Source organism: Phocoena phocoena, chromosome 6, assembly GCF_963924675.1.
Source record: "Phocoena phocoena chromosome 6, mPhoPho1.1, whole genome shotgun sequence".
Lineage (NCBI taxonomy): Eukaryota > Metazoa > Chordata > Mammalia > Artiodactyla > Phocoenidae > Phocoena > Phocoena phocoena.
Genome location: NC_089224.1, coordinates 95,823,918 through 95,848,645, shown reverse-complemented (window position 1 = coordinate 95,848,645; position 24,728 = coordinate 95,823,918). Strand labels below are relative to the sequence as shown.

The window sequence follows — 24,728 nt, the reverse complement described above, 5'->3', positions numbered from 1 at the left end:
TGAGAAGCCCGTGCATCACAATGAAGAGTAGCCCCCGCTCGCCCCAACTAGAGAAAGCCCACACGCAGCAACGAAGACCCAATGCAGCCAAAAATAAATAAACAAATAAATAAATAACATGGGATTGCACCTTTATGACGTCCTCTAGCCCTTACAACAGCCAGATGAGGTGTGGGGAAAGGGGGTTAAGGGTTATCATCTCCATTTTACAGAGGAGAAAACTGAGTCTCGGAGAATGGAAGCCACTTGCCCCAAATCCCGTTGCTAAGGAGCAGCAGGCTTACGCTCACCATTGGGTCCTTCTGACACCTGAGGCCACATGGAGAGCCTTGCAGTCCCCCGCCCCCAGGCATGTACAGTTCATGCATGTCCACAGATACCCACAGGCACACACACTCGGCACCCCCGCAAACCCCCAGAAAGCAGTGCTCTTAATCATAAACAGCAGCGCTGGTCTGATCCAAGAGGTTTGGGGAATTTACAAGCATTCTTTCTGCACCTACTCACGCCTCGAGACAGCCCAGCATTATGATTGCATCTCAAACCTGGGGCCCATGAGATTGATGCATTACGGCTGGGTGAGATTCTTCTACCCGGGGGCGTGTGTTCTTTTCCCCAATGGGCAAATGGAGGCACAGGCCACAGCCAGCAGCAGCCAGCATGCAGAGTGGTTAAGATCTCTTGTTTCAAATTAATCTGGATCCCTATCCTGCTTCACTACTGGCTGGCTGTATACCTGGGGCCACTGATGTCACCTCTTTGAGCTTTGGTTTCTTCTTGTAAAGTGGGGCTCTGAGGGTCGGTGTACAGATTACATGGTATAATGTGTGAAGCACTTAGCACCGTATCTGGCAATGAATTCAAGGCCCCGTAAAGGCTAGCTGCTGTTAGTACCGTGATCTTTATATTTCATTCATTCATTCAACAAACATTTACTGAAATTTTATGCTCCAGCACCATTCTAGGCATTGGATGAACAAGAAGACAACATCCTTTGCCTTGACAGAATTTACAGTCTAATTAAGTAGATATAAAGACAAATAAATATAAAAGGGTAATGTCTCAGGGATTTGCTGACATGGGTGTAGAGTTTCAGTTTTGCAAGATGAAAAAGTTCTGGAGATGGATTGCACAACAATGTGAATATACTTAACACTAACTAACTGCACACACGAACACGGTTCAGATAGGAAATTGTATGTGATGTGTTTTTTTACCATCGCTGAAAATAAAATTTTAAAAAGAGATAATGTGTGGCAACGACTAGCTCTACAAAGAAAAGTGAGCAGAGTTGGAGGACAGAGAATGACAGTGTTGGGGAGGGTGGTGACTGCAGGTGGTCAGGCAGGGGAGGCTGCTCTGTGTGAGGGAGCTGGACACAGGGCGGACTCTCTGGGGAAAAGCATTCCAGGCAGAGGGAACAGCAGGTGCAGAAGCCCTGAGGCAAGAACGCTCTCAAGGAATAATGAGACCCGTGTGACAAGAGCAGGATGAGTGAGCGGTAAGGGGCAGAGGGGCGGTGTGGTCAGAGAAGAAGCAGGAAGCCAGAGCATGCCAGGCAGTAAGACGATAGGAAACCACAGGAGGGTTTTGAGCAGGGATGTGTCATGCACAGGACGCATATAACGGCCACGATCATCCTTTCTCCACTTGAAGCCTGCAGATGAGGAAGAACAAGCAAAGCCTTTTCCCATGCAGAGCTGGGCGGAGCCTTGAGCTCTAGGCTGTGTGACTCAGGCCAGGTGACTGCCCTCTCTGAGCCTCTCTCTGCCATCCTCTGCCTGCCTCAGTGACATAATGGAGCCAATGCAATAATGGAGCAAGGATCCCAAGAGCAGCGTGAAAGGGGTCCCGGGAGCCCTTGAGCATCACCTGCTCCTTTGGCTTCCTGTGTAGCCACAAAGAAGCCTGCTAGAAACCAGTGCTTTAGCCAGTGAAATCCCAGAAGGAGACTTCAAGTACATCTTTTACTCAGGATATAGCTAAAAGGAAACAAATGACCTTCGGGGACATGGACAGTGACCTGCCCTATGCCTGGCTCGGCACTAAAGCCTTAAATACATCAACTCGTCAACAACTTGCAATCACCCGAGAGGTAGGAATTGCCATGCACATTTGCCAGATGAGGAAACTGAGGCTCAGAGAGATGGAGACTTCCCTGAGGCCACACAGCTTCCCAGAGGAAGCAGGCTGTGAATCCTCGTGTCCTCAACCACCAAATCATGGATGAGACATACTGTTGAGGCCCAAGGCCCCCCTAGAAGAGCCACAGGGCCACCTAGGCGAAGACCGACTTATAGACCACACCCCGCCAGGTCTGAGCTTCTGGATCACAGCAGCATCATGAACTCCGGGGTATCTATCTGACTTGGAAGGAACCTAAGCTGTCAATTTGACAACCTCCTTTCTCATTGGATAGAATGAGAAACTGCGGCTCAGAGAAGGGAAGGGACTTACCCAAGGCTACTTAGCAAGTTATGGCCAAGCCCAGACCGTCCCCCACGACTCCAGACCCATTGGGCTGTGCTTTGTCTAGAAGGCCACGATTCCTAGGTCCTTCCCAAACCATGAACCCTGAAGGGCCTTGAACACTGCCTTGAACCCCTGTTCCTCTTAGCAGACTGGGAGCCTCTCAGACTGAGCACAGCCAAGGCATGGGGCGGCGGGGGGAGGTTCATATGTTCCCTGGAGGCACCTTAACAGTGTTTACCAAGCTGGGGCTAGCCAAATAGCTTCAAATGACAGGGCCCCAGGGCTTGAAAGAATCTAAACCATCACTTTCTACAGGGCCCTGGGTAATTACGGGGCGGACACTGACCACAAGGTAGACAGACCCACGGGCAGTGATTTCCCCATGGGTGAAAAGTGCCTGACTGGGACTAGGGGAGAGCAGATGCTTCAGGGAGTTCCAGGGACCACGCAATCTGCAAGGGGCCTCTGGCTGCCGGGCAGGCGGGTCTCCACAGCACCCATGTTTATAATAGAACTCGGGCTATATTTTGGTTTGGGAGCCAGATTAATCACTGCTTACAACGCACAAGGCGAAACCAGACATCACCTCACTGTTACTGCAGACAGTCTCCCCAACGGCTGAGGTGCTATTTGGGCCTTGGGCAGGGAGAGGAGGGGGGTCCTGTCCTTGCCTGGGGGTTCTGAGGACCAACGTACACCTAGACCTCAGCTGATCCCCCCTGCAAGCTGCTCTTGCAGGCTCCACCTCGGCCTGCACGAGGTCCCGGCTTCTCTCGCAGCAGAATGGAGCTCACCAGACTCGCTCAGCAGTCCGTGAGGCTTCCCACTGGACTTCTCTACCACCCTGGCAGCCCCTAGGTCACACTGGGCAGTCAGCAGGACCGAGAGCCCCATTCAACAGAAAGGGTCAGGAGGAAGAAACACACGCCAAGAAACAGAGTGAGTCACTACAGCATACTCGCCAAGTCCCTGCTCCTCTCTGGACCTCAGTTTCCCCAGCTAGCCTCTCAAAGCATCCTGTTGGCTCAAAAATTATAGGATTCTGAAATGTGATGTGTGGTTTGTCCAAAAGCACAGTCCTTCACAGTATAGCTAGGCATCTGACACCAAACTCTACTTAGTGGGTACCTGAGACAGGTCAGGGCAGGAAGGTACAGTTTCGGTATGGCTCATTCATTCATCTGGTTATTCATGCATTCAAAGGTTTGCTGAGCCCCCACCAATGAGCCAGACCCTATATGAGCACTAAGAATACACTGATAAACAAAGCAAACTCACTCCCTACCTTCTAGAACGGGATATGGGCATTAAACACATATGAAGTAGAACAAAGAAGTACTGAGTGCTAGGAGAGAGCAGACAGCCAAGCAGGGGAGGCGGCACGGTGAGCTGAGGCTTGAAGGAGAAGCCACGTTGGAGAGCAGAGGGGCAGAAGAGCTCAGAAATGGAGAGGGTATGGACCCCAGAAACCCAGAGCAGCTCAGCAGAGGAGCCCAGAGAAGGTTCTCAGTAGGGGCGCTACATGGAGGTGCTACATCCAGGTAGAACTGGCAGTTCTGCCGAAAGGCGGGAGATCGTTTCAGGCAGCGTCAATCACACTCCCTGCAAAAATTCCCAGATGTCCCCGTCTGCCCTCCCATTTTAGCACAGATCTCACAGACAGTGGCCAACTCAGATGGCATGTGGAGGGCTCGTGGGCAGGGTGAGGGTTGCAGGAGGGAGCCAGGAGGAAGTTTCAACTTGAGTACCAACTTCATTCCATTAGTCATGTCTAATGTGTTATGTGTTAAGAATGTGTTAAGAAAGATTCTGAGACTGAATTAGGCTTGGCAAGAAAGAGCGATTAGTGATGTCTGAGGAGGCAGGGGAAGCAGGGGGGTGAGGGACGAGGGAGCAGATGTCTGTGGCCAGCACTGTGCTCAGCTCCGCATGAGGAGATAAAGAAGCGGTCCTCCTCTGTGCACTTGCTCTCGTCTGACAAATGTGCCAAGGACACCAGTGAGCTGCCTGCTAGCCAGCAAGTCCAGAGTCCTAAAGAGGCTGGGAAAATGGGCTGGCGGGAGAAGGGAGGTATGAATTCTGCCTGGAGGTGCTGGGGAGATGCTCTTGGAGAAGATGGCCTTCGAGAATGGAATCAAGGGACAGATCCATGAAGATGACTGGTCTGAGCATGCCAGGAGAGGGCCCAGTGGAAGCAAACGCAGGGAGGCAGGAAGGTCCAGGGCACGCAGGATTGGATGGAGTGAGGGTTTCTATACAGCAGAGTTTCTTGGCCTTGGCACCGCTGACACCTTGGGCTGGATAAGGTTCTGCTCTGGGTGGAGCATCTGTCCCATGCATTGTAAGGTCTTTAACAACATTTCTAGTTTTTACCCATTAGAAGCTAGTAGCGCCCCCTCTCATTTGTGATGACCAAAAATGTGTCCAGACATTGTTAACTGTTCCCTGGGGGGCAGCTGAGAAGCGCTGCTCTTTAGGAGAGAAGGCAGGAGGGTTAGATTAGGGGCAGCATGGCATTCTGCCCTCACAAGGTACAAATAGGGTTCTGGTAGCCTTCTGGGTTAGTGGAGGGTGGTTAACTGGTAACTAAGCAAGATGAGTGACGGGACCAGATGGGCAAGACCTTCTACGGCACTGCTTCTTCATGTTCATCGTGATCACACACTCATTCATTCATTCAACAAATACGTATGCAGCATCTACCACGTGGCAGCCCTGTGCTGGGTGCTGAGGACAGAGCATCTTATTTAACCCTCCCTACCACTGCATGAAGCAGCTGAGGCCACTTGCCCAAGCTCACACGGCAGGAGAGGGACACAGCTGGGATTCCATCCAGGCGTGCCTGACCTGGTCTGTGCACCTGCTCCCCCATCTGGAATCAGCTCAGCAAAGTCCCTTAGCAAGCATCGCGGGCAGATGCAGAGAAAGAAGCCTTCTCAGGCGGGGAGGCTCTTTTCCACTTGATGGGCCCACTCTTATTTAAGAAGCTGTTTCAATCGGTGTTGGGGAAAGGGAGAGGGACTAAGGGTCAGAAGACCTGAGTTCAAATCCCAGCTCTGCCATTTAGTGACCCTGACAGCCATTTTTGTTAATCCAGTGGCTCTCAGCCTTGGCTGCAGACGAGAGTCTACTGCCTGGGTCCCACTCAGACCAACTGAACCAGGACCCCTGTGGGGAGGTGGGCACGCTCCCCCTCTGACTCTCATGCACAGCGGTGCTGTGAACCGGGGCTGTAGACTTCACTCTCCGTGAGCCCCCAGCGATCTCACTGGCATTTAACACCAGTGTCAGCACACGGCCAGCTACCTTGGTGTATCTTCGTGAAATGACTGGAAGAGTGAATGAATGAATGAGACCTATTTGGGCCTCAGTTTTCTCAGCTGTAAGATGGGCATAATACTGCCTAACTCCCAGAGGTCACTGTTAGGAAATAATGTGATGAGGGACAGTAAACCTTCCTATCACGCTGGTCAGTATGGGAAACTCCCAACCCAAACTCCCTTTCTTCTGCCTACTTTTCTCCATGGCCCTTTTCATCTTCTAACACACCTCGTATTTTTACTGTTTTTATTGTCTGTCTCCCCACACAAGACTGCAAGCTCTGAGGAAACAGGGATTTTTGTCTATGTGTCAGCTCAGAGGCCTGCACAGTGCCTGACACACAATAGTCATTCAATCCGTTATGTTGAATAGATGAATGAATAGGGTTACTGGTGTCACTCTGAGGTGACACCAAAATTCAGTGTGCTGATGAGGAAAGGGTACACAGACCTCGCCTCTCACCCACCAATGTTCATTCTCGCTCAAGGCCCGCCCCCCCCCCCCCACATGAGATGATGCAGAAAAACCACCCAACAGGATCAGGGCAAAGTGGCTACTGTTGTCACCAAAGACACTTGTGGGAGGAGAGACTGCTGACAAACAGTGACAATTCCAGGCCCGGCTGCCCGCCCCATTGGTCCTCCTCCCTGACCCCCACCACTAGTCAGGGGTCCCTGCTCTGCCCACCATCCTCTGTGAGCAGGTGACACTGGCCTGCCACACACCAAACTCCTCCATGTTTGCCTAGGCTGGGGCCAGAGGGACTTGGTGGAAATGGCTTTGCCAGATAGTTTTCCTATCACACGGAGGCTCTTAATTTAGAAAAGATGTCTCTCCCTGCTCAGGTGAGCTGGTCCCCCTCAGTTGGGGGATCTCGGCCTCCCCGGACATTTGCTGAGAGCAGGAAGGCCTGGAACCCCAGGCAGGAGCCGGTCCAGTCTGTTTTTCCATCTCCCGCCTCCTCTGCTGGACTGCTACCCCCGTACACAGCGAGACCACCACTGGCTGCTTTATGAGCCATGACTGGAAGGAGACTTTTCCACTCACACCTCCACACCTCATCCGTCAGAAAATGCTGGAGCCCAGAGGGGAAGTGAGTGGGGAGAGGGAGTCCCTCTGTGTTCTCTGAGGCAGAAGAGACCACATTTCCCCAGCTCAGACAGCCACAGACTCCTGTCTGGGTCTCGCTTCTTCAGATCTGCTGTGTGGCCTGCTCTGGCCACGGAGGGTGGAAGAGAAGCGGAAGGGGAGGGGGTCAGTGATGCTCCAAGTCCCCCTGTGCCACAGGGACCCTCAGAGCACACGCAGGATGGAGCCAGGAGAAGCCACAGCTGCCCAGATGAGAACCAGATGGCCGAGAAAGAGGGCAGCGGTGGCCACAGCTGGGAGTCAGGGTAGAAGCCTAAGACGTGGCCCTAGGCCAGTGTATCTACTGGAAAACCCATCAGCAATGGGGTATTTTCCTGCAAAAAGCAATTGAGCCTGGCCCTGCACTGTCCTCCCCCGTCTCCTGAACACCTACTATGCGCAAGCCCTGTGCTAGGCTCTGTAGGGAGAGCGATAAACCAGATTTACACATCCTTGTTGGTGAAGCTGGTCTTGGGGCTGAAATTACTCAGCTAAGATAGCCTATGGGTCCTTGAGCAGAGTAGGGTCTCCTAGACTGAAGGTCAGGGTTCCAAGAGGGCTTCCTGGACACAACTAGAGTTGAGTCTGAAGGATGGAACACCCTGGCTGGGAAGCCAGAGAGGAATCTAGGAGCACTACAAGCCAGAGACCCACCACCTAGGAAAATGGCAGACCTTCCCCCAAAGGCAATTACAGGTAACTCCCCCTGCCTGACTGAAGCAGTGATGGGGTGGGGGCAGATGACAACAGCTCAGAATGTACAGAGAACTCACTGCCTCTATAGAACACTGGCCTGTGGTATATCAGAGGGATGATATTAGACCCAGAGGGGTCAGACTTGCCCCAGGTCACACAGTGAGGAAATGGTGGAGCCGGGAGTAGAGTCCAGATTCAACCGACCCCAGAGCCCACTCTCTGAACGTCCATGCTCCAGGCCTTGCTCCTGGTTTACGATCCCAGGGGGCTCATGGTCATTCCAGATGGGAGGAGGCTCAGGTTCAGAGAGGGGATGCGTCGGGCCCCCGCCATTCCGCCCATGGGAGGAGGAGCTGGGCCAGTGGGGGCTCCCAGCTCTGACAATATTCCCTCCACCAGCACGAGCACCTCTAGGATGGCCTCCCAGGAGCAGCTGGGCCCCGAGAGGAAGGGTCACTTCTTGTCACACCTCCTTAACCATGGTGGCGGGACCTCCTCCAAGCCAAGGTGCTTCCCACCCTCTGGCAAGCACGGACCCTCGGAAACCTCTCTCCCCTCCGGCCAGCAGCCCCCTGCTGAGGGAGCTGGGGAGAGGCAGGTGGGCAGGCAGGCGGCACACAGCACTCCTGCATGAAGACCCCGCTTGCTAGGAAGCCCACCAGGCAAGGCAAAGCATCGACACCAAGGTATACCTTTCGTCCAAGAGGTCCTGGATTCCCAGAGAGCCCAGGCAAGCCCTCGTCGCCCTGAAAAACACAGACAAGGGGGTGAGGTGGGGGAACGGGAGCGGGCACTCATTAAATTGAAAGTGTGGCCTCCCACAGCCAGTTGTTTGCAAACAGCATTCATGGAGGCTTAGAGGCCTCAGAGGAGACTCAGGGCCTCTGAGCGGGCTGAGGGCAGCTGGGCGGGCAGGGTAGCCAGCCCCTCCCCACTTAACTCAGTCACTCCATTTAATCTGTTTTATATGTTGGACTTTGGCAAAAGGTACCATTTGGGGAATGGGTTCCGCTGTTAAAACCATGTTTGAAATCCATCGCCCTGAAGGACATGCAGCCCCGAAGGACATGCAACCCGTTCCAATCAGGAATCCGTCTCTGCATTCCTGACACCCTCCTTCCCACCCTTGCTGGGCAGGGCGGCTACCCAGTAGGGGGCATTTCTGCCACCACCATGAGACCCAGAAGCAGACAACGTAGGAGCAAGAGAGAAGCCTGGGCCCTGCATGTCGTCAGGCCCGGTTGCAGAGCCTGCTCTGCATCGGACCAGCTGCGTGGCCTCCAGCAAGCCGCCCACAGCTGGAGCTTCTGCTTTCTCCTGGGCAAGCTAGGCCTAGCTGCCTGGCCTAGAAGCTTTCAGTGAGGATCCGATGCGGGTGCACGTGGATGTTTACACCCAGTAAGAGTTTGCTGAGTGAAAAAACTTCTCATGAAGATGTGAGTGAGTGAGCCACACCTGTGCCTCAGAGAAATCAGCCAGAGCTGCCACCTCTAAGTACCCACGCACTGGAGGTTGGGCTGAGAAGCAGTGTTCTGCCTGTCGGAAGGGCTCTTGGATTGCGTCCAGAAAGAAGCCAGACAGACTTGAGGATTCCTTCCTGCGTATGGATGTCCGGGACATTGGATGACCTTACTTGGAGTTTTGGGTTCCCCTGCTCCGGCCGGTCCTGCACTCCCTCCAGGCCCCTTGTTTAATTTACAGGGTGGACGCTTCAGGGATGGATGAAGTCCTTTGGCCTAAGCGTTCTCTCTTCCATGGGAGTTCCTTCTGGTCTCAGCCCGTCAGAGTTAGGGAGCCCTGAGTCTCCAGCCCATTCCCTTCCCACGTCCCGGAAGTTCACAGACCTGTCTGCTTGTACTAACAACCTCAGAGGGGCCTTCGAATGTCTGTTGGAAGCTTCCTGGGCATGTGCTACCAAGAAGCTTCTGGATGTTGAGGGTCACCTAACAGGCCCTACAGAAAACCCACTCAGGGCGTTAGGCAAAAGGACATTCACCAAAGGTATGTCCACAGGCAACATTTTTTGTCGGTTTTATTGGTTGCACACCGGAAGAAGGCAGAAGGGAATGGTTTTGGGTTTGGTGTAGGGAGAGCTGAAGGGCTTTGAGGAAAAAACAGACCCCATCCTTTTCTACTTCCCACCTCCAGCGTTTGTCACGCAGTGACCTCTGTCGGGAGGGTGTGCCCCAGAGCACGGCGATTTCCCTGCTGTTGTCCATTCCCCCACTTCCCTGAGCACTGGGGTCCCTGGAAACCTACCTTTGCCCCGTCGTGAGCCTTTCCTGGTGAGAGCCCGGGGTCCCCTTTCTGTCCCTGAAACAAAAACAATTCTACTTTGGCCGCCATGTTGTCTAAAGAGGGTGTCTCCCCACCAACTCTGCTCAACTCCCTGTCCCCTGCTTAAATGCCCTCCCCGCCTACCCCACTCACATTCCTCCACAGGGTCCTCTCCAATCCCATCCCTCCCCTGCTCCAGCACCTCCCATAGCTCCCCACCATGCCTACTGACAAAGTCCAAACTCCTCCTTGGGTGTCCCAAGTCTTCCGTCATCTGGTCCCAGCCATCCTGTCCACACTTTGCTCTCCTTCCACCAGCCCAACCCACAGACAGGGTCCCTCTGCCCCATCCCCAGACCACAGTCCTTCCTCCGCCAGACCTTGCACATCCCTACCGCCGGGTCCTTGCTCAAGTAGTCACTCTCAACTAGAAAACCACTTCTCAATCATCATTAGCCAAACCATAAGCATTCTCAAGATACAGCCTGACTGCGTCCTCCCCAACCAACCTGTAGATCCCTGGGCCCAACGTACAGGTGACGTGTTCCCCCGGGGCTCTCAGAGACCTTCTGAGAGATGTGTCCCAGAGGCAAGCTTGATTCTTTCTGATTTTCCTGTCCCCTGATGCTCACCTCACCATCTCTAATCACCTAGGACCAGTGCATCAGCAGCCGTTTAATCTGTGCACAGGCCTTCACAGTTTGCAATAACCCTCACTTCACCAGGTTCCCAGAAGAGCCCGACGAAGTGAGCAACAGAAGTGTTATTACCCCATGGACACATTCGGGGAAACTGAGGCCGGGAGAAGGAAAGGAACTGCCCAGGGCCCCAAGCTGAGGCATAAGACGAGAGCTAAGACCCTGAATTTGTGACTCCCAGCTCTGCGTTCCAGTACGTCCCGGGACCCGACAAGTTAGAATAGGCAGTGAGTAGGGAGGACACCGACAAGCAGGGTATCCTCAGTCAGAGACAGCATTCTTTGTGCCAAGCCTACGGGAGGCGTCCCCATCGCAAGGATCCTGGCTCCTAAGAGCACGTGCTTAGGAAAGGGCCCAACAACCACATCTCATACAGGGCTGAAGAGGCTTCCTGGCTGTGGGCCCACTCGTTTGAACCAATCCGATTAAATTACTCAGGAGACAGCCCCTTGGAGAGTCAGTCCCCGCTGCTGTCAACTTCCATGAGCCCCTGATCCCTGTCCCTCAACCTCACTCCCAAGCTCCCTCCCCGATCTGGGTCCTGAGTCAGAAGTCCTGGGGTGAGCCACGGACTCACAGTAGGACCTCAGGCAAGTGACTTCACTTCTCTGAGCCTGTTTCCTCACCATTAAAACGTGGGCTGCCCAGCACGCACGCACACACGCACACACACAGGCACATGGGTACATGCTCACACACACACGTGCCTCACGTACACACACACAGGCATGCACACGGCTGCATGTTCATACATGCACACGCATGCACACACACACACACACACACACAGGCACAAGCACACATACCCGCTGGCATTCAGGTTCCTTGGCAAGGAGCCAGTGGGATCATGGACGTGACACGCAGGCAGGCTTTTCTGGCCAACTTTAGTTCCCATTTGTTTCTTTTCTGCGTCAGGACCCACACCTTCCAAATCCTGACTCAGTCACTCTCCATGAGAAATCACCGCGTTCCAAACTGGACAGAGCCTTAAAGAGGGAGGGCGGCCTTCCACTGCTCACCTAACATGCACCCAACCCTGTGCCAGGCCCATTCAATGCAGCACCTCACCAGTCCTCTTACACCCACTTACTGAACTGCAGGACCAAGACCGGGGTTCAGGGATCCTCAGTCACAGCCCGGGGTGACGTGCAGATAAGAGGCAAGGTCTCACTAGGTCTGACTAGGTTCCCGGTCTATCTGACTGCAGAGCCCTCGTTTACTAATGGGAAGCCTAGATACTTCTCCCATACGCTCTCCCACTGCCCCAGGCTGCAGGCCAGCCCCTCCTTGCTAGGACCCCAACTCTCTGTCCACCTGGGTCCCTCCAGGTCACTTCTGCAGGACTCGCCTCTGTGATCTACTGCCTCATGCTACAGCTACCCCTTGCTGACACTCTCCCACCCTCGGCTGTTCACAAACCCAGTTCCAATGTCTCTTATGTCCATGTGCAAGGTCAGGCCCAGGGCTACCCAGGATTCCAATGGCTAAAAAAGGACAGCAGCTTCTCCCCACCCTGACCTTGCCCACCTCGGTCTACATCCTGTTCTGTCATTTTACAAAAGGGGAAACTGAGACCCAAAGGGATGCCGGAGTGGCTCCCTTGCCCAGAGCCCGTATCCAGGCATTTTAGTTACTATGGACTGCTCAGCATTCTCGGCAGCCAGCACGGTGCTTGGGACGTAATCCCTGCCCGTGTACAACGTCAACAAACACAGGTATTTACTGAACATCTACGATGAGTCACATCTTCAGTGCACACAAGGAATACCATGGTGGGGATCAAGACACAGCTCATGCCTGTGGGGACCAATCAAGGGAGAAACCAGAGACCAAGTAATGATAATCTGCACTAGCATTTCCTGAGTGCTCTTCTAAGCCTTCAACACATAAATCTATGAGGTAGACATGATCACTCTCCCCATTTCACAGATGAGGAAACTAAGGCACAGAGCGGGTAAGTGATCTGTCCAAGGTCATACAATTTGTAAGTGGGATTTAGACTCAGGAGGTCTGCTTCCAGAGCCTAAGAGCTTTACATTTCAATACACTGCAGATGAACAACTATGATCAGTGATCAGTGGAGTACAGGAGGAAGTAGGGGGGCACTTGACCCAGACTGAGGGTAAATCAGCCGCGCTAAGGCTGGAGGAAGACAAGTAGGGAGCCAGATGAAGTCTGGGCTCCAGAAATGCTCAAGGCACCCTTGGTCAAGTGAAGGTGTGAATTCTGGGATGGAGAAGACTATCCATCTTCCCAACCAGACTCCTGCAAATTCTCCAGTAAGAGATATAAGGAATAATAAGGTCTAATTAATTGTTTACACATTGGTGAGGATGAGAACCTGGGTGCCAGACCCAGCTCTCCAGCCAACAAGCCTGTGTGATCTTGGACAAGCCCCTTTCCCTCTCTGTGTAGAGAACAGTAGACTCTGACTGGAGTAGTTAACAGAGACTTGAGGAACTAGAAGATGGTTGGGAAGGTATATCCTAAACCGTAAATGCTACAAAATATAGCAGGGATAGAAACTATGAGCTCCTTTCCTGCAGGTAGGGTTGGGAAGGTGGAGAGAATAGAAGGCTTTGGGTAGATGAGGCCTCGAAAGGGGCTGAGACAAAGAAGGAACAAATCATGAAGGACTGGAAAATTCTGGGCCAGAAGTCCTCTGTGCAAGTCATCTTTTGCAAGACACAAGATCCCAAGTACATAGCCCAGGGAAGGCATCATAAAAATATTTCTCAAGTGAGAAAATGAATGAATGGAGTCTCAAGAGACAACTCTAGGGCTGGGATTGGGTCAGATCTGTCCCCAGCCCTGGAAGGTCCTCTGAAGATTCACTAGGTCTTTCTTTCACCATCACTACTACCATTTCATGTGTTTATAAGTTCTGGCCATGGCAATAAGGCAAGAAAAACAAATAAGATTACTAAGATTTGAGGAAAAAGAGACAAAAATATGTCTTTTTTTGGAAGTAATATGAGTGCCTGTCTAGAAAACCCAGGAGAACTAACTGAAATACTGTTAGAACTAATAAAATAATTCAGTAAAGGGCATGGTTATAAAATAAACACAAAAGTCTAAATATACAAAGTCAACAGTTCTTTTCAATAGCTGAGAGCCAGCTAGAAAATATAATGGGGGAAATATTCCATTCATAACAGCAAGAAAAATATAAAATTTCTAAGAACAAACTTAGGAAGAAAGGTGCAGGATTTATGCAATAAAAACTATAGAAGTTTATTATGAGATGTTTTTAAAACTCAGCCAAATGGGAAGATATGCCATGGTTTTAGATAGGAAAAGTTAATATTTTAAAGATGATAATTCTTCACAAATTAATAAACGCATTTAATACAATTCCAAGAAAAACCCCAAGGGAGTTTTTTAAGGAGATTATTAAGATGGGCATAAATTTTATCTGACATATTAAATAGCCAGAACAATTTTTTTAAAGTGGACGAGGGAGACGCACAGCATAAAGCTAATAAATGTCATAAAACAGTATTTTACTAGCAATATACAAACGCAGTAATGAAACATATTTGAATGGCCTGGAAGAGACCCTGGTCTATCATATAATAGTTAGTGCAGGATAAGTTATTTAATAAATGATGAACTACTGGGGAAAAAATAAAGTTATACCTCATACCCACTCCCATGAAGATTAATTCCAGATGGTTTAAAATTTTAAGAGTACAAATGATATTATAAAATGACTAGGAATATAAGTGAGTACCTCTCTGGTCTTACTATGGGAAAGAAATGTCTAAGTATTAAAGTAAAGAACCATACATTCTACATATGGTAGAGCTCTCTCCATACTACCTGACATATTGTAGGTTCCTAATAAGTGTTAGTTATTATTGTTAGTCCAAAAAAAAAAATAGGTAACACTCTCACTTGTGAAAATCATCATGAATAGTCTTAACAGGCAAACAATAAATTTGAAAATACTTGTAAGGTAAATGAAGGCTTAATAAGCCTTCATATATAAACACAAATAATTTTTACAAGTCAATAACAAAAGATAACATCCTGGGACTTCCTTGGTGGTGCAGTGGTTAAGAATCTGCCTGCCAATGCAGGGGACATGGGTTCCAGCCCTGGTCTGGGAAGATCCCACATGCCACGGAACAACTAAGCCCGTGAGCCACAACTACTGAGCCCGCGCACCACAACTACTGGAGCCCGCGTGCCTAAAGCCTGTGCTCCGCAACAAGAGAAACCACTGCAATGAGAAGCCCACGCACCGCAACAAAGAGTAGGCCCCACTCGCCGCAACTAGAGAAGGCCCGCGGGCAGCAACGAAGACCCAACACGGCCAAAAATAAATTTAATTAATTAATTAATCTTTAGGAAAAAGATAACATCCCAGCCCCAAAAATAAACAAATTCATAAATGGTGAAATGCAAATGGAAATCAAATGTAAGAAAAACATTCTTCTCAAAGATGATCAATGCAGTGAAGTGAATTGAAAACAATAATGAATTATCTTTTTCAAACAACCTCCTCTAATGCTAGCGGTGGCATGGATTGGTTCAATCTTTCTAGAAGGCAATTGTTAATAAAATTACAGCTAAACACTATATAGCACTTACGGGCAAGGCATATTTTAAATTATTCATATATATATGTATGCGTGTATATATACTGATATACAGATAAATATATAGATATATCTCTCTCTATATATATATAGATAGATAGATAGATATTGCTTAACCAACAGTGCTAAAGAGCTATGGAGCGAATAGACTTGTGGCTAAAACTATGGACTTTGGAGTCAGACAGTAGAGGGTTCAAATCTTGTCTCTGACACTTATCAGAAACAGGCTAGTTACTTAGCCACTTTGGACCTTAAGTTTTCTCATCTGTAAAATGGGGGTAATAACATCCACCCTGCAAAGCAGGTAAAGCTGTTGGCCAGTCCCTGGCCCACAGGCTGTTCAAAATGCAGTCAGTGCCTATCACTGGGCAAGGCCACTGCAAGAGGCCTGCTTCCCTCTTGATACTTTCTAGACTTTTCCACATTTTCTTTAATGAGTATGCCCTACCTCAGTCATCAGAAGAAGGGGAAAGGGAGGCTGGGGTCTGAGGCCCGAGAATCCTGTAAGGGCTGGCTCCATCTCAGCTTCTAGCAGCTCTGCTAACAGTCACTTGGGTTACTGAGCATGGCCCCTCTTGCCTACCTATTCTTCCCGGGTGCCCAAGGGCCCCTAGTAATCCTGGGTAATTCACTGCAAACCAAGCAGGCCAGAAGAGGGAAGAGGAGGCCGGCTGCCAGGGAGAGTGGGGCCAGGTGCCTCGTCGCCCAGCACAGGCACAGCTGGAGCCCTGCCCGCCTCTGGTCCAGAGCTTCTTACCCCACCTGGGCCCTGCATCCCATCTGACTCCACCTGGTTCTGCATCAGCATCACCATCGGGGCAGCTCCAGGCCTCCCCATTGGTCATCCTTCAACTTGCTGGCCACCGACCAAGCTTCTCAAGCTGCCTGAGTGGCCTTCACAAACCCCATCTGATTGTGTCACGTCTGCTAAAAACCTCATGCTTTCCTGCTGCTCTTTGGATAAAGTCCAAAAGTCTTAGCACACCCACCAGGCCTGCTGCCCTCCCCAGCCTCCTCCCGCCCCTTGGCCTGGTCGCCTCCTGCTCTTCAGACCTTGGTTCAACCTTCCTACGCTCTGGGAAGGCAGGCTTCACCTCCCAGACCAGGTTACTCGCCATTCTGTGGGGTCTCTGAGCACCCAGTGCCTCTCACGTGGAGCCCTTTTCATGGAGTGGTCAGCTTATTTCCACAACAGCAGCGACCGTCCCTGTCTGTGCCCCATTGTAGGCCGGGCACCTTGAACGTGCTGACAGCTGACCACTTACCACAGGCCAGCACTGCTCTTAACTCAGTTATACCTCATGACAACCCAAGGGGGCAGCTACTCTTATTACCCCATTTTTCAGATAAGGAAATTGAGGCATGGGAAGTTCAAATAATTTGTTCAAATAATAGTCACACAACTAAAAGGTGACAGAGCCGGGACGGGAACTTCGACCGTCTGGCTCGAGAGTCTGTGCTCTTAACCACTGTGCTTTCCTGCAGCAATAACTATGGGTCGGTTGGACACATGACTCAACCCTGGGCCTCCAAGGTCAGCTAATGCCATCCACCCAGGGTTCTGGCTTCTCTGCCTCATTCTCAAAGTCCTTGATCTTGACTCCCTGCAGGACCTGACAAACCCTCTTCTTGATTTGAACGTGGGGCATATGGGTAGGTGGTACATGGGGAAGGCCTTGGGCTCTGGAGCAGGCAGGTGGGGTTGAAGCCTGGCTCTGGCCTGTACCAGCTGTGCAGCCCTGACAAGTGTCTTCTGACTGGCAAACCCAAGGACCCGAAATACAGCCCCGCCACTGCTGGTCACTGCAAGTGACCCCAGTAAGGCATTGGCCCTTTGGGTCTTTGCTCCTCCGTGACCTCAAGAGGGATGAAGTGCCTCACCTTTGCTCTGTCTTCCCTTTTTGATTCCTCAGTCCACCAATCTCTCCCATCCTTAGTCTGGCAGGGGGATCTTTAACCCACAAGGCCATAAGCTCCCAAGGGCTCAATAAATACAGCACAGGAACGACCACACGGCGACCCAGCCGGATGAAGGGCAGGCTCCCTGCCACCACGCAGACCCTGCCTGTTTGGCTAATTTTTCCAACAAAAGCACATAGTAGGTGCTCAATAAATGTTTGTTGATTGAAGGAAGATGAATGGATGGGGGCCCCAGAGGCAGCTCTCGAAGCCAACACCGTGCGGAAGAGGAGGAACCAGCACAGAGCCTGGAGGAGGCCAGCCCTACAATCCCACCAGGTCTCCTCCCAGACCCAGAAAGGATCTGGTAAACAGCGAGGACCCTCTCCCCAGAATCACATCTATTCCTGCAGATCCATGACATTCCCTTCCAATCTTGGATAAGTCAGGAATTCCATCCGGGAAGAGCCTCTCTTTAACCCTGTCCTGGCCAAGCCACAGATTGAGATCAGCCCAGGGCCAAAGCCCAGCAGACTGGGCCTCCCATCCAACTGATCTGTCCTGGATCCACCTCTGCTCACTCCTTAGACTCACAACCAAGTGTCCAGGTAAAGGGCATGACTTTTCCCCTTGGCATGTTATGCAAGTTCTAATGGGAGAAGAAGACTCCCATTCCAGTGTGTTTTCTGGAACCCTCACCCTTATTTGTTTACATAGAAGCAAGCTGGAAGCCTATCCGTGAGGCCCTGAGTCCACAGGTCCCAGCTCCATGTCGCAGCAGGAGTGTCAGGACTACTGAGCCTCACACACCACACCCAGAGCTGCTCCTGAAGGTGGCGAGAACAGCAGCTGGTGGGTCCTCCTCCGGCCTCTGCACATCTGCTGGCAGGATGGGGGTGGGCTGCAGGCCAGGCTGGAGCTGAGGCGCTGCAGTGTGGGGCAGCCTGGACCGGGGAGAAGCTGATGGAGCATCTGCCACAGAAGCAGGGGGTCACATTTGGGGGCAGCAGGGAGGGACCAGACAGGCCCAGGGCAGGCCAAGAAAGGCGTGTTCCTGAGCAAACCTGGCAATCAAAACAGCGGCCAATCCTCAGCATCTCGATGTACGCCATGGCCTTGGAGACCGGAGGCCTCTGCAAAGTAGAAGTCTTCCAAGGAGCTCCCCTCTCTCTGCCTGACCCATGGGGGCAGGTGCCACTGCCATTTCTTAGACAGTGTCTTAATCCACCTGAGCCTCAGTTTCCCCATCTGTAAATGGGTGCAATATCTCCACCTATCACCCAGTGATAATGAGATCATTAGGTCTTTGTGGGGATCAAATGAGACAGGCTACACGAAGTACATGCAGAGTGCCTAGCCCACAGTAAGGGTCCAATATACGGTGCTTACTACCATCAGTGTTTGCCTTGTTAAAACCTAGAGCACCTCCAGGCAGCTGCTGGCCCCTAAGCACCTGAGGCCTCTGTGCTCGCCTTCCAAGGAAGGACCCCAGTCCAGCCCTGGCCGAAGTCACACACCTACAGGGGCGGAGGCAGGGGCTCCCGCCGCTGTGTGCAAGGGCTCTGCGCTGGCATTCTGGTGCCACAGCGTCATACATTCAGGGCTACTTGTGTACATTTGTCCCAAACTTCCGGACAAGGTGGGCAGAGGAACTCTGCCCTAGGAGTCAAGCCTGGCCTTTGGAGGAGGTTCAACCGCCAACCGCTGCATGGGCTGGGGCCAGTCAGTTAATGGCCTTCCTCAAGCCACTAGCCCTTTGTAATGCGTTAGCAAAGAAGGACCCCGAGCCCAGGCCAACCAAGGCCCAGGGGTGCTTTTCACCTGGCCACTCCACAGCTGACAGCTGGGCAGACCCTCTGCCTGGCCTGGCCTGCCCCACACTCTTTTGGCACGGTTGCTGTGCTCTTGGCCTCCCCGAGCCTGTGTCTTCCTTCCCCTCCTCCTATTTCTCCCGCCATCACTCGAGGCTTCTCCCTGTAACCTAAATAATGCTGGCCCCGTACTTTTCCTTCTGCTTCTCACTCCACGCCCCACCCTGGACAGCTCTGTTCTCTGCCGGTGCTCCAGGAATGCACCAAGGCGTCCCGGGGCTGGAGCCCCCGACACTCATCAGAGCGCCAGTCACGTGGGTCTCTGGTCCCATCCAAAGTCCAGAGGTGGCATCTCTGTGCTGGCCACCCCCCAGGGCTCTATCTGCAGCTCAGAGTTCTCCTGAGTTTCAGAATGTCCGCGAATCATCTCCACCGGGCCGGTCTACAGATTACCAGATGCAACATTCCTTCTTCTGGCTCCTCGATCTGGTCACCTAGGCTAACACCAGGGAGTTACAATCTCTCTCCTCTCGCCCATCACCGAGTCCTCCCTACCTCACCTCCACATTGTCAAGGTGCCCACTCCCCTCCTCCCACACCCCTCCGCTGGCCTGTATCACCCCAGGTCTCCCTTGCCTCTGCTCTGGTTCCGCACCCCCCAGTCCATCTTCCGCACGGCACCCGGGGTCTTTCTCAAACATGATCTTTCCACGTCCCTCCCGAGCTCAAAACTTGACATGCCTCCCCAGGGTGTGTCTTATGACCCAGTAACACGTACATTCGAGCTGGACCTTCACAGCCCTCCCTATTTAGCAGCAAATGACCTTTCTTTCCACTCCCTTTGAGGGCCTTAGGTTCCAGCTGCCCTTCTCCCCCTCAACCCCTCCCCACCAGAAGCTAAACTCTTAACTCCTCACTGTGTCTCCAGCCCGGTACAGGGCCTGGCACCTGGGGGGCTCCAGGGAGTGCTTGAGGCCTGGATATATATCCTCCACAGTGCGTGACCCTGAGGCCCAACCACCAGGAGCCTCTAAGAAGAGAAGCTCCCCCAGTGCAGCCCTAACCTCAGCATCCGTACCACGGCTCTCCCTCCAGACCCCACAGCAAACACTCACTTTGGCTCCAGGAGGGCCGGGGAGGCCTGGATTTCCATAAGGCCCAGGAGGACCCTGAAAGGGAAGAGAAAAAAGAGATGAGGGGAAAATAGGGGTCATCCCACTTCCTAGAGCAGGGCCTGGCACTTCCGCCCACCCATCCGCTGGGTCTTCCCTAGTCAAGTCTCAGCAGTCTGGCCATGGCAGCTGCTTACAGAGAGGCTCCCCTGACGCCCAGCCCCGTGCTAAGCGCTTTCCGTGCGTCATCTCACTTTAACCTATTAACCCACAAGGTAGGTGCTACCACGATTCCTATTTTCAAGATGAGGAAGCTGTTGCTCAGAGAGGTTTATAACTTTCTCAGGTCACCCAGCTGCTAAGGGGCAAAGCTAGATCTCAACCTCAGATGTGTGGCTTCAGAGCACAAGCCCTTAACCCCTGAATGTGACCACCTTTGTGTACGCTCTCCACCAGGCCCCATTAGCCCCTCCCACACTCGCTTCCTCAGGCTCAGAGCACACTTAGTTATTTGCTACCCTGACCACGCCTGGTATGGATACTTCCTCTCTGTATCACTTTTTTTTTTTTTTTTTTGCGGTACGCAGGCCTCTCACTGTTGTGGCCTCTCCCGTTGCGAAGCAGAGGCTCCGGACGCGCAAGCTCAGTGGCCATGGCTCACGGGCCCAGCCGCTCTGCGGCATGTGGGATCTTCCCGGACTGGGTCACAAACCCACGACCCCTGCATCGGCAGGCGGACTCTCAACCACTGCGCCACCAGGGAAGCCCTCTGTATCACTTTTGTCATGCTGTTCCGTCATCTGGCATGCCTTTCCCACCCATCCCCTCCAGCTGAAACCCAACCCATTCTTCAAGGCCTGGCTTTAATGCCCCCTCCTCCAAGGAACCTTCTGGGACTCTTCCTGCTAAAGGGAACCTCTCCAGACTTCAGACTCCAACTGGACTCTGTATGAGCCTCTGGAGTTGCGAGCCCAGTCAAGGGAGCACTTGGCCGCTCTGAACAAAAGGGCATCCCTCCTGTGGCCCCAACACGTAGTCAGAGCTCTCCCTTAGATTCCTACATGCTCTGAGCTTACAGGGTCCCCCAGGGACCACGAAGCAGCTGGGAAGACTGAACTCAGAGAGTCAGAGTCTTGGCCAAGGTCACACAGCAGAGTAGCGGCCAAGAGAGGGCCGGGACCCAGTTTTTTTGGCTTCAAGTCCAAGGCTTATTCGTGGCACTGGATTTTCCCAGGCCATATTTGAATCTCCCTTACAACAGCTGCGGCCTTATGTCCACTTTCTCTGCAAAGGCCCTGGGCTAGCGTCCTGCAGCCCAGTAATATAAACAGAGTCCTAAGAGTTGAGTACTTTCTGGAGGTCTTTTGTCCAACAGGAATAATCTGAGGCATTGGGGATGGAGACAGGCACCTCTAGGGGTGCCCCCTACTACAACAGCCTCTAGATACACTGCCCTTGTCCCTGCCCCCGCTTGACTTATCTGGCTGTGTATGAATTTGCTTCCTTCCTCTCTCTTCAAGGCCAACTTCCCAGCTGCAGCCTGTCACACTCTGCCCAAGGCACCTCCCTCTTCCTCCATGCCTGAGCTTGGACCCTCCCCTTCTCCATCCATGTGGGGGAGGAACAGAGTTGAGAGGCTCACTCAGTCTGGGGAATTTATAACGGTATCATGGGTGACCTCCAAAATAATCAACCCTCCAGCCCCTTCCCAATATTTCACCAAATGCTGTCTCCTGGCACCTAGATGCAACATGGTCCCAGTTCTGAGCCTTCCCCCTCTCCAGCCTCAGTCTCCCCATCAGTTCCATGAGTGACAGGGACTCATGGTGTCTAAGGAATCTGGAAGACCTCAGAGCTTCACCCCAGCCTGGGCTCCTGGGCTCTAACTTTAGAGCTCTGCCTGAATTGGGAAAAGGTTGGACGGGGGTGTTTGAGGAGGGGACCTTCACATCTAGCATCCTAGAACCAGGCATGGGCTGTGCCGGGCAATGTCAAGATTGACTACCTCTCCCCAGTTGTGCCCCCAGCTGCCCTAAAGATGGAGGGATAGAGCGCTCGGCTACCCCATCTGCAGCTTGTGAAGGTGAGGGCTTCCTGCTTTCCCATCCCCACTCCTCCACCCCTCTCCAGCCACTGCCTTACAGAGAAATGAATCACATAGTTGACTGGGAGCCAAGCAGACCGACTCTACAAATGCTGCAGCCCAGAAAGCCGAGTGGAGGGAGGGCCTAGGGATTCCCCAGCATCCCTCGATGGGTCGAGGGAGTATGCAGAGGTGGAAAGGGGCCAGCCACAGAGCTTTGGATGACCTCAGATAAAGCCCTGACCCTCCCTGAGCCCCAGAACCACCATCTGTACAGAGGAACTGGGATTGTTTAATCCCAGCATTCTATTGTCTTTGGCATTTTATGATCTATGGAATTTCCAGTCTAGAAACAGGGTGATGGGCAGCAGGGAATGGGGAGTACTCCGAAAGCCTGAGAGGGATGTCAGGAGAGTCATTCCCTCACTTGTGGAATTTCAGAGCTGGTAGGAACTTTGGATGGAAATGCCTTACCATGATCCAGTGTTTTATAGATGTGGAAACTGAGACCCAGAATAGGGAAGGGACTTGCCTAAGGTCACACAGCTTCTTGGGGGAAATGCTCTTGACTCCCAGACTAGAACCCATCGGCAACCATTTGCTCAGCACCTTCTGCACACAGGGTACTCTGCTAGGCATTGGGTGAAAAAGAAAAGTCAACAGGGCCTGTCTCTGGCCCAGAGAGGCTCAGTTGAGTTGATGGAAAAATTAGCGCAACAGGTAGTTTAAGAGTCAGACTGTCTGCTGCTCTGGAGTCAGACTGTCCGGGTTCCATCCTGGCTCTGGCATTTACTCTGTGTTTGAACTTATCGAAAGCAACTGAACACTTCTGAGCCTCAGTTTCCTCACTTGTAAAATGGGGATGGTATTGGAACTTACTTATCGGGAAGGCTGGGAAGATGGGATGAGATCCTGCATACGCCACCCAGGTGACAGAGTTCAGTGTTCAGTGTGAGCTTTTACAAAGGGATCCATGCCAGCCGGAGGGGCAGTTAAGTACCGCAGGAGCACCAAGAAGGAGGTGATCATCAGAAAAGGAGGCGGCATTTGATCTGAGCTATGGATGGAGGAGGAATTTGCCAAGGAGGACATGCCGGGTCAAGAGGACAGTCCAAACAAAGGCACAGAGGCTAGGGGCTCAGGAGGAGTTGGGAGGCCCAGGCAGACTGCTACGTCCAGGGGCCTCATCCTGGTCCCAGGCTACAAGGTCCCTTGGCCAGCATTGTCCATGATACCTCTGTGGTCCCCAGCTCTGGGCAAGTGCCCCATGGAGACTCCAAAGCCAGGAGGAAATGCCACTTCAGACAGCAGATTCCAGAGCCCTGGGCCCAGGGAGCACAGGGCCAGGTCTGGAGGGAACTAGGGCTCGAGTAATTGCATAACCAGAACCATCCTCTGGGCTCAGAGCTAAAAATATGCCCCAGGCAGCTATCTCTGCCAGGGCCTCGCCAGGGCCCCAGCGTGGGAAAGGCTGATTCAGCCTGGGCACAGATGCCAGGCGCCATGGGTCTGAGCCCTCTTGGGTAAACGACAGATTTCTCTCCAAGAGGACCCCTAAGAGTCCCAGTATTATATGGTTAAGAGCCTGGGTTTCAGTCCTAGCTCTTCCGTTTCCTAGTAATTCGGTTTTCTCATCCCTAAAATGAGAGTGGTCACACTGGCCCATGGGGGTCCTGGAAGGAGAGGGGATCAAATAAGCCAGCATTAAGTGACATGCCAGGCATAACAAACCAGAGCCGTTTTTCACTCCGAGGTTCCGGCTAGCTCGTACCAGCCACCAAAGCCCTGCCAAGCCATTCTCCAGACTTTGGTTGAACCTCTCAGCATGGGAAGCTCACCCCGTCCCTGGCACGGCCCATCTGGTTGCCTATGTCAGCATCGCTACCCCAGGTTGGCCCAGCAGAGATGGGAAGATGGATGCGAGTGTCATGCTCTCCCAAGTCAGCTTTCTTCCTAGACAAACACTAAAGCCCGTCAGCTGAGGGGATGGGCAGAAACCCCTTCTCCACTCCAGGCTGCCAAGGGTGATACCCACAATAGACAGCACAGACTCTTCAAGAGGTTCTCACTGTCCCATGCCCGTCTGGCCACACAGTGCCCTCTAAGAGCTCTACGCCCACTCCAACGGACAAAGTGGAAAATGGGTGCCAGGCAGCATGAGGACACACGGCAAGAGACTTCAGGGGCGATGGGGTACAGGACACAGAGCCTACCACAACTCAAAAGGACAGCGCGTGATCACTTACCCGAGGACCCCGTGCACCAGGAGGTCCAGGGAGCCCAGGCAGCCCAGGGGGACCCTGAATAAAAAGCAAGAAGACAGCATCAGTGCCCAGTGGCAGAAGAGAATGGAATCATGTAGTCATTCAACAAACCTATCCAGAGCTCTGGGCATGGAAACCCTATGGTTGAGAAGAGGGATCCCTTGAGGTACCTACCTGAGGAATGCATGCTCTTTGGGGCTTTCAGGCCATTGCAGCTGCTGTTTCTTGGTCTTTGAAGCGCTCATCTTTTATCACTCAACTAACTTAGGGTGTCGCCTCCTCCAGGAAGCCTTCCCTGATCCCTCTCCTAAGTTGGGCCAAGCCCTCTCTTGCCCTCTGCTTTAAAAGCCACTGTATTATATT

At 52.4% G+C, this 24,728-nt stretch overlaps 1 protein-coding gene across 1 annotated transcript in view; it reads right to left on the bottom strand.

Annotated features, from left to right (window-relative positions):
- COL27A1 (collagen type XXVII alpha 1 chain) overlaps positions 1 to 24,728 on the bottom strand; it is a 141,148-nt gene that overhangs the window by 97,338 nt on the left and 19,082 nt on the right. Inside the window, exons 4-7 of the mRNA XM_065878811.1 lie at positions 24,348 to 24,401; positions 20,022 to 20,075; positions 9,877 to 9,930; positions 8,310 to 8,363 (exon numbers count right to left, since the gene is read on the bottom strand). Of these exons, the coding sequence (XP_065734883.1) occupies positions 8,310 to 8,363; positions 9,877 to 9,930; positions 20,022 to 20,075; positions 24,348 to 24,401 (216 nt within the window). The remainder of the gene's footprint in view (positions 1 to 8,309; positions 8,364 to 9,876; positions 9,931 to 20,021; positions 20,076 to 24,347; positions 24,402 to 24,728) is intronic.